Below are 13,025 nucleotides of genomic sequence, written 5' to 3'. Positions count from 1 at the left end.
GTAAAATCAATCTCATCAAGCCTCAGAATTTCTTCCAAAAGAAAAACAGTCCAATCATATCCACATATGCTGACCTAAAAAAAAAAAATTAACTCGCAAACCTTGCAAACTTCAAAATCTCGCAAGTCCGTTTTTGGAATACTCTACTCCGAATTCAATTCATACATTCTAGGATTATAAGGACTTTTTCAGTTATACTAGGATCAAGACTTTGGGAGTATTCAACGATACACACTCTACTGACTGGTATAACTCAATAAAAAATAGCGTGTGTTTGTTTTAATCAAGAATCCATATTCATTAACCGTGTCTATCAATAGTCCATAAGCAAAATTCTTACAACCCCTCTCCACTAGTATATTGGGCAACTGTGACTTCGTCAATAGGTCTTATCTGGCTTATAATGTCAGGCTAGGTTAATGGCTCCAAACGAAGGAAAAGAATTCAAAGAGGGAGTAATCGATGATCTATTTTCTCAATTCCACTTCTTTGTATTCACATTCATCATCTCTTTTCACTTCATTGATCTCCAGAAATTTTCTTCACTTGCCTTCTACCAACAACACTTTTTCTCTTTCACCACAATTTTTTTCTTTCTTGTTTTCAACTACCCTTTTGTTTTGAGTCAGCATTCACACTATTTCCTTTTTCACATTATGCAATTGGAGCACCTTTAGAAATAATCTACATTCAATTTACTCTCCACAAGGTAGGAATGAGTGTTTAAGCTATGGGTAGTAGTTGTAGGATATTAAATAATGTCGAATGGGGTTCACCACACGTTTTCACGTATGCCATTCATTTTTCTCTTTTTTTTTTTTTTAAAAGCTCGAATTAGGTACTAGGGATATAATAAATCAAGGGTGGCTTGCAAGGCACAAACGAAATTCAAAAAGAATTGCCTATATCACTCCGAAATCACAGTATACCCGTATTGCGCCTCGAGGGGTGTTCGAACATGTTCTAGACACATTTCAATTCACAGTCAACTCAAACAGATCTCAATCAGTGCAGCACAAAAAATCATCACTGGTAAGTGATGATTACACCAAAACAACAATAAGATCATGCACCTTTCGTGCTCATGTAAACGTGAAGGTTCAACTTGGCATCTAGGGTAATTCACGAAAGAAAAAAAATTTTAAGCCCAAAGATCAAATAAATTGCCTCAATCATATCCAAGTTTTTATGTTTCGAATTCCAATTGAAGTACACCTCACAGAGTGTTTTGAGACCTATTCATCGACTTGGTTATACTAGTTCAAGATGATTTGTCAAACAAAGAAGATAGTCATGGACTTAAGCAAAAATGATAATATAATTTTTTCTTCATCATTGGCTTTTTTGATTTTCATTCACAACACTTGCAACCACAGTACAAACGACTCGAACGAACAAAAAATAAGAACACAAAATGAAAACACAAAAGACAACACAACCTCCCCAAACTAAAGACGAGCATTGTCCCCAATGCTATTTAACACCACCACACCTAAAAAAAAAAAACAAACAAAAGAAATTTAAAAACAAAAATCACTAAAAACTCCCCTGGTACTAATCAGACTCTTCCTCATCAAGATCTTCGGGCAGATCCCGAACCGGTGGAGCATATTGGAATTGGAACGGTGGAGGATATGGCGGTGGTACTGGATAAGCGGCAGGGTCCATCCCAGCATTTGCGAGCAGTCCTCGCATCATGGCGTTGGTGGATTCATTGTGGGCGGCGTTCACCTCTTGGCATTTTTCCATGTGTTGCACCCAAGCCGAAATCTCGCTTAATGTGTCATTCGTGGTGCGGCGAGCAGGGGGTGGCTTAAGCACACTCCTTGATGATTGACCGGGTCCAGAGCTGGCCTGGCTAGGAGGTTGAAACTCTCGGAGGCGGAATGAATGTTTTGCTTTCAATATTGTGTTATCCACTGCCTGCATTGGGTGCAACCATTCTTCGTCGTCCCTGTATGGGACACCAGCTTGCACACACAGTAAAGAAACAATGGTCGAAAAAAAATTGAAATGTTGGACGTGCGAATGGACGTGTACAACTCTCGGTTGATAATTCGTCCAATATTAAGCGGTTATTTCTTGTGCAGGGCATGCAGTAGCACCGCCCTGCTCATTGTGACATCATGGGTGTGGGACACCGGCATCAACCTGTGAGTCAGAAAAGCATACCACAAGGCCGGTTCCAGCCGCAAATATTTTTCCTTAAAAGATATAAATTTGACCGAATCCTTCCACACATTACCATCATAGCACAAGACATTCGAGATTTCATTATAATCCGGGTTAGCCTTAAATGCCTGAAATTGGCTATCATCTACATCCGGAGTTTTCAATAATTCATTAATAGCAGCGGGACTAAAGGAAACCATCTTACCCCGCATGAAAGCTGTGCTATAGGTACGCTCGGCGGCGTTGGCATAAAATTCACAGACCAGCGGGACTAACGCCGCGAGAGGTTGGCGGCAAAACTCGGCCCATCCTCGAGCCACGATGCCTAGGGAGGCGGTGCATTTTTCAGAGAGATCGATTCCCCTCTCTGCAATTGGATTCCTTACAGCCTTGGCCTCCTCATACCTCGCCTTGGCTTCTTCCGAAATAAATTTTTCCTCTATGATTTTGGATGGGTTGGCCCTAGAGGTAGCAAACTTCTGTTTTTTGGGAGCCATGTCAATAAAGATGAGAAACTTGGTGCTGAACCAGTGAAATTGAGAGAAGAAATATAGTAATAGAATGAGAGAGAGAGATGGCGGCGTGAGGAATTAGGGTTAGAAGGAAAAAGGGAAGGGGAATTAAAGAAAGAAAGAAGGGGATCGGGCAATTAAAATCTGAGTCTGCGCGATGCGCCCGCGCGGTAAGAAAGTGCCGCGTGGGCGCACACCCTTTTTTTTAAAAAAATTTAGACAGTGGGTTTGGGTGCACGGGCGGTAGACAACTGCCGCGTGAGCGCACCCCCTCTTTAAAAATTTTTGAGGGACAGTGACTTTGGGTGCGCGGGCGGCAGAAAACTGCCGCGCGAGCGCACCCCCTCGTTTTGAAAATTTTTCAGAGACAATACTCAAACTCGAGAAATAAAAGGAATTAACTTAAAAAGTTCTAACACTTACTTAAATAAACAAAAATGCATATAAATAAAAGAAAAAGGTAGAATGTAGTTCTCAATTTAAAGTCGAGAGCTTGACTTTTCATCCTCCCCAAACTAGTCTTGGTCAGTCAATGTGGTGATGACTGGCATGGAATCCACATCACCCCCCACATAGTGTTTTAACCTTTGAGCATTGACCATGAACGACTCGTTACGGGCATCTTTGATCTCTATGGCCCCCGATGGGTACACCCTTGTGATTTTATAGGGCCCAGACCATCTAGACTTCAGTTTTCCGGGAAATAGTCTTAACCGGGAGTTAAACAGCAACACAGCATCTCCTTACTTGAAGTCCCGCTGTCGAATGCGCCTGTCATGTATTCTCTTGGTTCGTTCCTTGTACGAAACCGCCATGTCATATGCACTGTCGCGGAATTCCTCCAGTTGATTAAGCTCTAGCAATCTTTTTTCACCTGCAGCAGCAAATTCGTAGTTTAGAGTCTTAATAGCCCAATATGCTCTATGCTCTAATTCAACAGGTAAATGGCATGCCTTTCCAAACAATAATCTATAAGGGAAGGTGCCTATAGGTGTTTTAAATGCTGTCCTATAGGCCCATAAGGCATCATCAAGTCGAAGTGCCCAATCCTTCCGATTAGTACTCACACTTTTCTCCAAAATCTGTTTGATCTCTCGATTTGATACTTCCACTTGGCCACTGGTCTGGGGATGATATGGGGTAGAGACTTTATGCTTGACACCATATTTCTTTAAGAGTTTGTCAAAAAGTTTATTGCAAAAGTGGGTGCCACCATCACTAATTATTGCACGGGGTGTACCAAACCGATTAAAAATGTTTTTCTTCAAAAATTTCAGTACAACCTGTGCATCATTTGTTGCAAAAGCTTCGGCCTCTACCCATTTTGAAACATGATCGACTGCGACCAAAATGTATTTTTTTGTCAAAGAAAGTGGAAATTGTCCCATAAAGTCGATTCCCCAAACATCAAATATCTCACACTCAATGATATTATGTAAAGGCATTTCATTTCGGTTAGAGATATTACATGTCCGCTGACATCTATCACAAGCTAAAACAAATAAGCGCGCATCCTTAAAAAGGTTGGGCCAATAGAACCCACATTCAAGTACCTTTGCTGCAGTCTTGATTGGCCCAGCATGGCCACCTACCTCACGATCATGACAATGACTAAGGATGCTTTGCATTTCTCCTTCCGCCACACATCTCCGAATCATTGAGTCAGCACATATTTTAAACAAAAATGGTTCCTCCCAAAAGTAGTGCTTGACATCCGATAAAATTTTTTTCTTCTGATGGAAAGATAGATTATGTGGGCGTGTGCTTGTGACCAAAAAATTAGCAAAATGTGCATACCATGGTGAACTCTCTATGGCGAAAAGTTTTTCATCAGGGAACCAATCATCTATGTCCTCTACTTCATTTTGTGCATCATCAAGAATGCATTCTAATCTAGAGAGATGATCAGCTACTACGTTTTCAACATCTTTCTTATCCCTGATCTCTAAATCAAATTCTTGAAAAAGTAAGATCCACCTAATCAGTCTAGGTTTTGCATCTTTCTTTGCCAACAAGTGCTTAATAGCAGAGTGATCTGTGTAAACTGTGATTTTTGAAAGTACAAGGTACGAATGAAATTTGTCCAGTGCAAATACTACAGCTAACAACTCCTTTTCAGTGGTGGCATAATTTAGCTGAGCTTCATTAAGAGTCTTACCATAATCATTCAAGCATTTCAAATGAATAATTATTCTACTGAAGCGGCTAACAATAGAAACAGAAAGCATATGACAAATTCAAGAACGACGACATAAAAATTGGGGATAAATATAAGAAAAGGAAAAAATAAAAAATAATTTATGAACTTAAAATACTATTAAAAGATTTTAAGTAAATAATCTACAGTGAGAAATGAATAAATAAATAAATAAATAAATAGTAAGTTTTTATCATATAGTATTACATAACCATTGATCTAATTATATTGAAAAAATATGGATTTATTAATGATTTAAAAAAATGAAAAAATTTGTTGACAGTGGATTTATTAATGATTAAAGAAAACTGATTCATGCAATTCCACCATTTCCATGATGGATTTGTACGTAAAATAATACAAAAAATAATTTGATGGCTCAAAAAACTAGAAAAATGAATATAATAATCATATGAGATACAAAAAAATAATAAAATTAAATAAACTAATATAATAAGAAGCTAAAACAAATATTTTGTATGTGCCAGAGAGTGGAAGAAATTTATCGGATATGAAGACTGGAGAATCGATATTTAAAGACAATTTCCTCTTTTTGTTTTGTTTTGAAATGTGCGGAAGTTTTAGATCAATCTGGGCCGTACACATCAACACTAGGTTTTCTTGGGAGCAAGATGAATTTGATCAAACATTTTTTGCAGTGTAAGGTTTCGTTTTTTTGGATAACAACTCTATAAAATATTTTAACATTTTAAAGTAATATTATTCATCTTTGTTTTTCTTAGTTACATTCTAAAAACATTTAAAAAATTTCTCAATTAAATGTTCTTTAAAAACCATATTTAGAGAATACATTTAAAAAATATTTTACAAAAAATTTATTCAAACACATACTTTAAGTTTTTTTCGCTTATAAAATACTAAAAACGTTTGTAAAGTACATGTCCTATCATAACCTAATTTTTTCTAATATATTTGAAGTTGAAACACTTCAAATACAAGTGAGGAGGGTTAGTTTTTTAAAGTTAAAAGAATGAACATTTTTCAATAAGTACTATAGTACTACATTTATAATTTATTAAAATTCAACTTATTTATGATATTTATAAAACTCAATTTATTTAATATGCAAAATGAAGTTTCATTCAAAATGGAAATCAACTTGAAGATCCTTTAAAAATATATATACTTAATTTTACTCGAAAGCCTGCAGGCAGTTGATGAATTTTGAAAATTTCTTTTCCTTAATATTTGTTAAAACTTATTAAGTACAATACAAAATGGTCTAATTGAATTGTAAATTTAAACCAAGAATATGATTCTTGATTGGTCAAAAAGATTAAGACAGCTTTAGTTTATCATCATTCTTGAACATTATTTCCATTGAATTTCTCTTTATTAAGCATCACGTGGAAAAAGAAAAGATAGGAAAGATCAATGGAATAAAATCATTGTAATTCCTTAACAAAATTTACAATTATATCATTATATTTATGCGTATAGGCTCACATATAAATTATATATAATGACTAGACAACTTAAATATCAGGCTTAAATTACAAAAGTAATTACATAATATATGATATGATATTGTGATTTCAATTGAAATTAATATCATAAGCTTTAATCCCATTGACCCCAAAAATGCCGAAATGCTTTTCATATTCTGCCCCACTCTTCCCATTCTCATCAAATAGATCAAACAAAAATACCTCTACCCCTACCCCAGGCCTTTTAGGTGTTCCCACATTATTCAATGCCCTACTCACAACATTTTCACCATAAGCCCTTGCATTTTCGGCACTCGCGGCCTCACCTCCCCCGGTCGGCCACCCTGTCTCCGTCACCACCACGGGGATCCCGACGAACCCTTCCCTCTCCATCGCGTATACAAAAGCGTCGATTGTTGCATCAAACATGTTTGTGTAATGAAGGTTTTGGTCTATCTCAACCGTGGATGACCTAAATAAAGCATAGTCTAGTGACACATATTGTTCACTATTTATGTAGCTAAAGAATGGGTACACGTTGACCATCAATGGGGCTCCGGTGTCTTGCAAGAACCGTAGAAGTGGGGTTAGAACTTGATTAAGGTTAGGATCGAAAGTACCGGACGAAGGAGGGTACGAATTCGACAAGATTGTCGAGGCGTGACAAGACGAAATCTTGATCTTGTCACCTAATCCTAGTGTTTGTAGTGCTTGGTATAAGTTGAGGATAGCGGGTACTACGTACGGAGTGTAGTACGGTTCTTTTAGGTAAACCTCGTTGCCTACGGCTAAGTATCGAACTTGACTAGACGGGACGTGGGCGAAAATATTGGATTGGACCCATTGGAGTGCAGTCGACATCATGCCATTGGCTAGTGTGGGGAGGATTTCATTAGGGACGCCTATCATGAGCTCGATTCCCGTTCCCGAGAACGGTGCCAAGGCTTCCACGTCGGGGTTGAAGAGGCGGATTCTTGAAATTCCGTTGGATTTGAGGAGGCCGACGACCGCGGAAGGCGGTGGTAGGTTGTTGGCCACACGGCCGTAACAGACTCCTACTGGTGCAGCTTGTCCTAGGGAATGTAGGGATAACATGATGAAAAGTAGTAAAATTTGAACAATAGTTTCCATTATTTGAGATGAAAATTAATGGGATTTGTGGTAATTTTTCTACATTGTCTGAATTTGTGGGGTTACTATGTATATATTGGTCAGCATATGCTGTGAAGGACCGTTTTAAGTTTTATTTTGGTTTGAATTTGTTCGACAAGTGCATGTGTAGTGAATGAATTGTGCTACTTTTTTAGTTTCACTTTTGTGCGCCTAATCATAATGAATTTTAACAATTATGTATCAGGAAAAAAATACCAACAACCTTTTTGTAAAAATTGAATTAGACAAAATCTGATTTTAATAAAATAATTTGGATTTTTTTTTATGCTTTTAGTCAATCGTGTTCATTGAAGTACTGAAGTTGCACCGTGTCCGTGTTAGTTCACCGACAAAAAAATAACAACAATTAAAACAATCGATATGAACTTGTTATACTAGATCCAATTTTCATTTAAAAACAAATACGAGAAAATTCTGAAAATTTTCCATCACAAAGTACGTATTTAGGTTTTATAAAGATTTTTAATTATTAATTCAAAATTTCCAAAATTAAATAAATGAGGCGTGATTAATAATTCAGGAAATTCACTTGTAAAGTTTTATTTTAAAAAAATTATTTATAAATTTATGAACCTCCATGCTTTTCATTCCTCACTAGTCACTATCGAAAATAATTTGGTAGGGGTCATAGGGAAAATGACAAGGGAATAAGAATATTTTTGCACCTTTCTCTTTTTTTTCTAACTCATTCTCAAAAGCTAACTTAACACGAAGGATTGTCCAAATTTTTACATATAACTCATTGGAACTCTATCTAACTAATGTTGTACATATATATAACATGTCTCTCTCACATGCAAGAATGAACATCTAGCGTAAAGTTCTCAACATATTATGGGTGCATGTCCCATTAGAACAGTCTAACAGATAATAATATAATGGGCTCAAACTCTGATATCATGTTAAGATTATGAACTTTGACCTAACTCCAACCCGTTGATGTGTTGAAAACTTCAAGCTCCAGATGTTATTTTTTGGGTGTGAGGGAGTGTGTTAGTTGTCCCACATCGAATCGAATGGATTAAGTAATTGAGAGTTGTATATATAGATTTAATCATCATATTGAGCCAGCTTTTTGGGTTGAAGCTGGGTTTAAGTTTTGTAATATTAATAATTATACGTGCAATAAATATTACATACACAATTTGGACATTACTTTTCAAATTATAAAACTACCCTAAATAAACTTTTTTAAAAGAGTTCTTTCAGTTACAATACACTTTGAGATAATTTTTTAATTTAAAAAATAATGTGTAAACATGTGTATAACTGTAGCGACCTGTCAGATCACCTAATAGCTAGAACTTAAGCATGTAATTAACTGAAATATTTAAAGCTTAATCAAAAATAAATGTAGAAATGTAAAACAAATATGAAGCATCATATCGGTAGAACTCAACCGGCTATAACTAAAACAAAATATAAGTTTATACAACCAAGTCTAACTTTATCTGAAAATCCCAACATAACAAATGAAAAGAAAACTCGTAAACCTCCACAAGCGGTCACCGGCTCCATTCCTAACACATCCTTGAGCCTCCTGCCTCTTCCAACCTAAGACATGTCCCGTTGAATGGGGGTGTCCAAGATAATACCAAAGACGTGAATGACTAACGCTCAATATGTAATGACCCGCATCGTGATCACCTACTAATCAGAAGCCTAAGCATGCAATTGAACAATAATCAAATATAATCAGAGATAAACTGCGAAACTAAAATAACTAAAATACCAGCATGGTAAAACCTAGTGGCTGACCCTACAACCCTGCCTTGGTCACCACCCGATCTCCAAATCGCTAGGAGAACTACCTGCAACTGCCCCATCAAACAGGGTGTCCAAAAACAGTACGAGGACGTGAACATAAAATGCTCGGTACGAGATTATGAGTATACAATATTATATGTGCATGCATGCAAGTGTACGGGTACCAAGACACAGTCGAGAATATCTAATCAAGGACAGACTTGGGTCGTGGGTATATAGCACTTTGTGTCATCGCTTCAGGAGGTGACCTACATACCCAACTGATGGTAATCTGACACAAGTCCATGTGTCCAACCATCACTAACAGGATATGGTAAACACCTCACTACAGGATATTACAAGGATACAAGTTCAAGATGATCATGCATGCAGCATAATAACATGCCATAATGATATGAATCTAGGAGGTGCTTGACGATTCATATTGTTCCAAGATTTGATCCATAATTTTGCATTGCGAATTGAAGGGTTTGGAATCCATGGGAATCAAGTTGGAGTACTTGAAGATCAATTTGGAGGATGTTGTAACCTTATTGAGGGCAAAGGAGGTCAAGAAAGTAAAGAAAATGAAGGCCAAAAACGAAGCTAAGGCGCGCCCGCGCTCCTGTAAACGCGCGCCCGCGCCATCATCTGCGAGAGGCCAGCGCGCCCGCGCCTGTTAGCCACGCGCCCGCGCCGTTCCTGCGCACGACTAGCGCGCCCGCGCCATTCCATAGCGCGCCCGCGCCGACGTTCTCTCACACACACTTTGGTGTGTAGTGTGTGTGCGTGGAATTTTGAGTATTTTTTATATTATTCCTATTTTTGAGAGTTTTATTCCTACTAAGAAACTTTTAGGAGATATCTTTGATATCTTTAGCTATATTTTGAATTATTTTGCGATATCTTTTATTATTTTGTAGTTGTATTATAAATACAACAAACATTCATTATTTTAAAAACGAATTAACATAGTTCATATTATTGATTTTTATCAGTCTAAAATTCTCTCTAGAATTTTATTGAAGCTTTTGCTTTGTCAAAATCAAACTTAGCAAAGTTTAATAACTTTGTGGCATTTGTCGATCGATTATATTCGTGGGTTGTCAAAGACAGGTTCCTTTGAAGGTCTCGTTGAGATCGATTGTTTATTCTGCAATTATCTGTTGCTAGTTACAGGTTCAACTAGAGGTGGATTTTGCAAACTTACTTGTTTCAAAGATAGGGAAAATTCGTTGTTTCTTTTGTTATCGAATTGAGGTACGATTCGTTGAAATCGTGTTGCCTTTCATACATAAGATTCATATCATTTGGTATCAAAGCTTAAGGTTTTGATTCAAGTAAGTCGTATCCTTCTTTAATCTGTATTCTTTCTTCGTTTCTCATTCTTTGTTCTTTGTTCTTCGTTCGTTATCTATCTCATATCAAACTTCTGTGTCGTTTCTTTCAAACTTGTTACCCAAGTCTCGTGTCTTATTCTACAAGTTATAAATTCGAAAAAAAAAGTGATTTGAAATCGGTCAAAAAAAAAAAGTAGAGACCGAAATTGTCAAAAAAAGAAAAGAGAAAGCAAAATAACTTGTGGTCAAAAGTTCTTGTATCTTGTGAGTTTTTGGGTGTCAAGTTTGTTTCAATATTCATAAGTCTCTTGACTTGTTTTTGTGCAATCTACGTGAGTTGATTGACAAGTGTTTACAAGTTTTTGAACTTTTGAGTTTGATAGTCAAAACAACAAAGCATAAAGCTATTCCATATTTTGAGTGAAAAAAAAAAAAGTGCCTGAGTGATTTTCTTTGGAGTGATTTATGAGATTTTGGGTGAGGAATATTTTATTACTAACCTTTTTCTTGCAGGTACAATGTTTGAAAGGAAATTCAATGGGTATAGGGAGAGTGAAAGGAGGTTTGATTATGGGATTAGGAGAGAGAGAAAAATTGATGTGTATAGAAATGATGATGGTTGTCGTGGAGAAAAATTTTTTAATTATTATTTGGATATGTTTAAGAAAAATAAAATTCCATCGTTTGATGGTTATTCAGATTCGGAATCGTATTTGAAGTGGGAGTAAAGGATAGATAATATATTTGATGGTCGTGATCTATCTGAAGCTAAGAAGGTTAAACTTGTTGTAAAAGAGTTTACCGACTATGCTTGCACTTGGTGGGATAGATTGGATGAAAATAGGGAAAGACATGGATTGCGTCCTATTTCTACATGGGGTGAGATGAAGAGAGCTATGCGGAAACGTTTTGCTCCTAATCACTGTGAATCTCCCAAACGTGAACATCAAGGTACATCTAAACTTTCAAATTCTAGTACCTTTGATATTGCATGCTTATGGTGTCATAGAAAAGATAAGCATGATATGAGCCAATGTTTTAAGGAGGCTATGATGAAAGTGGCGGATTCTCGTGTAGAGATTGAATCTAATGTTGTAGTGGAGGTTGAGCCAAAAGTTGAAGTAGAAGTAGTTGAGAAAATTGAGGATGAAACTTCCTTGATTATTGATGAGAGTGTTGAAATTTGTGCGGTGGAAGGTGAATGGCTTGATGAAAACTCTTCTATTGTACATGATGTGGTTGATAGTGATATTAGTGTTGAATCTAAATATGAAGTGGTAGGTGTGTCTGTATGTGTTGAGGAGTCATCTAATATTCTTGTGATAGATGAGAGTCCTATTGATGTTCAAAGCGAGACTAGTACTTTGTTGGATGAGTCTTGTAATTTTGCTATTCAATTGAGTCCAAAAGAATTTTTTGAGGATCAATTGGAAGTTGAAAATTTGTGTGATATGGCTGAAAAAAATATTGATAAAAAAAGTGAGATAGCCATGGAAAAAGAAAAAGAAAAAGAAAAAGAAATAATTAAGGCCGAAAGAAAGAGAGTGCAAAAGAGTGAGATGGCTTTTGAGAGAAAAAAAGAGAGGAAAGAAAAGAGAGAAAAGAGACCAATAAAAAAAGAAAATATTATGGCCCAAAATAGTGAGAATGAAAATTTTGTTCAAATGAATAAAATCTCTAAAGTACTTTTGTACAAAGAGGTTTTATCTCATTGTCATGATTTAGCCGGTTCAATTCCGAGCATTGTTTGTTCTTCTTTGCAGGATTTTGATGATGTGTTGATGAAGAAGCAAAGAGGATACAACATGTTGGATCCATGTGAAGTTGGTCACACACAAAGTGAGGTTAGAGGTTTGAGAGTTGTTCCATTTGAGAGGTATGGTTTAAATTCAAGTTTAAACTACAAATCCAATGTCAACTTCCATAGGTATGAACTCAATTCAATGTTGCATGGATTTAATTACTTTGTTGAAGGATTTGTATTAGCTATGAATTATGCTTTGATTTCAAATCTTGATATCAAGTCTTTTGAGTTTGTGCATACTATAAGATTTGATAAGTTGGTTTGTATTGATGTGAGTCAATTGTGCAAGAATAGTATAGGTGGTGAGTCCTATTTGCTTGATTGGTTATTGTTGATTTTTGGGCTAACTAATGTGCGTAATACTTTCATGAGATTGATGGGTTGTGTTTTGCATGCATCTATGGGTAACTTTGTTGTGATATGCTTTGATTATATCTTAGTATATAGAAAAAATTTTAAAGTGCATGTTGAACATTATAGAGTTATGTTAATCATGTTGGATATGAAGTTTTTGGGTCATGAACATGTTAGACAGTTGAATGTTTTTCGTACAAAAGAACTTGTTGATTGTGGTGTAAGTTTTCAAGGATTTAGAATTGTTGGTGAAGAGTTGATCCAATGCCAACGAGGTAA

General features: G+C 36.3%; 1 protein-coding gene across 1 annotated transcript; it reads right to left on the bottom strand.

Annotated features, from left to right (window-relative positions):
• Positions 1 to 6,437: 6,437 nt before the first annotated feature.
• LOC140879063 (glucan endo-1,3-beta-glucosidase-like) lies at positions 6,438 to 7,460 on the bottom strand. Its single transcript, XM_073282704.1, has one exon. The coding sequence runs from the start codon at positions 7,458 to 7,460 to the stop codon at positions 6,438 to 6,440; it is 1,023 nt and encodes a 340-aa protein (XP_073138805.1).
• Positions 7,461 to 13,025: the final 5,565 nt, after the last annotated feature.

Source organism: Henckelia pumila, chromosome 2 (assembly GCF_033568475.1).
Source record: "Henckelia pumila isolate YLH828 chromosome 2, ASM3356847v2, whole genome shotgun sequence".
NCBI lineage: Eukaryota > Viridiplantae > Streptophyta > Magnoliopsida > Lamiales > Gesneriaceae > Henckelia > Henckelia pumila.
The sequence above is the reverse complement of the archived record's forward strand: the minus strand, read 5'-3'. Positions and strand labels throughout refer to the sequence as shown.

Excerpts from the sequence above, each read along its gene's own strand:
- LOC140879063 (XM_073282704.1), bottom strand. The coding sequence starts at position 7,460 with ATGGAAACTATTGTTCAAATTTTACTACTTTTCATCATGTTATCCCTA.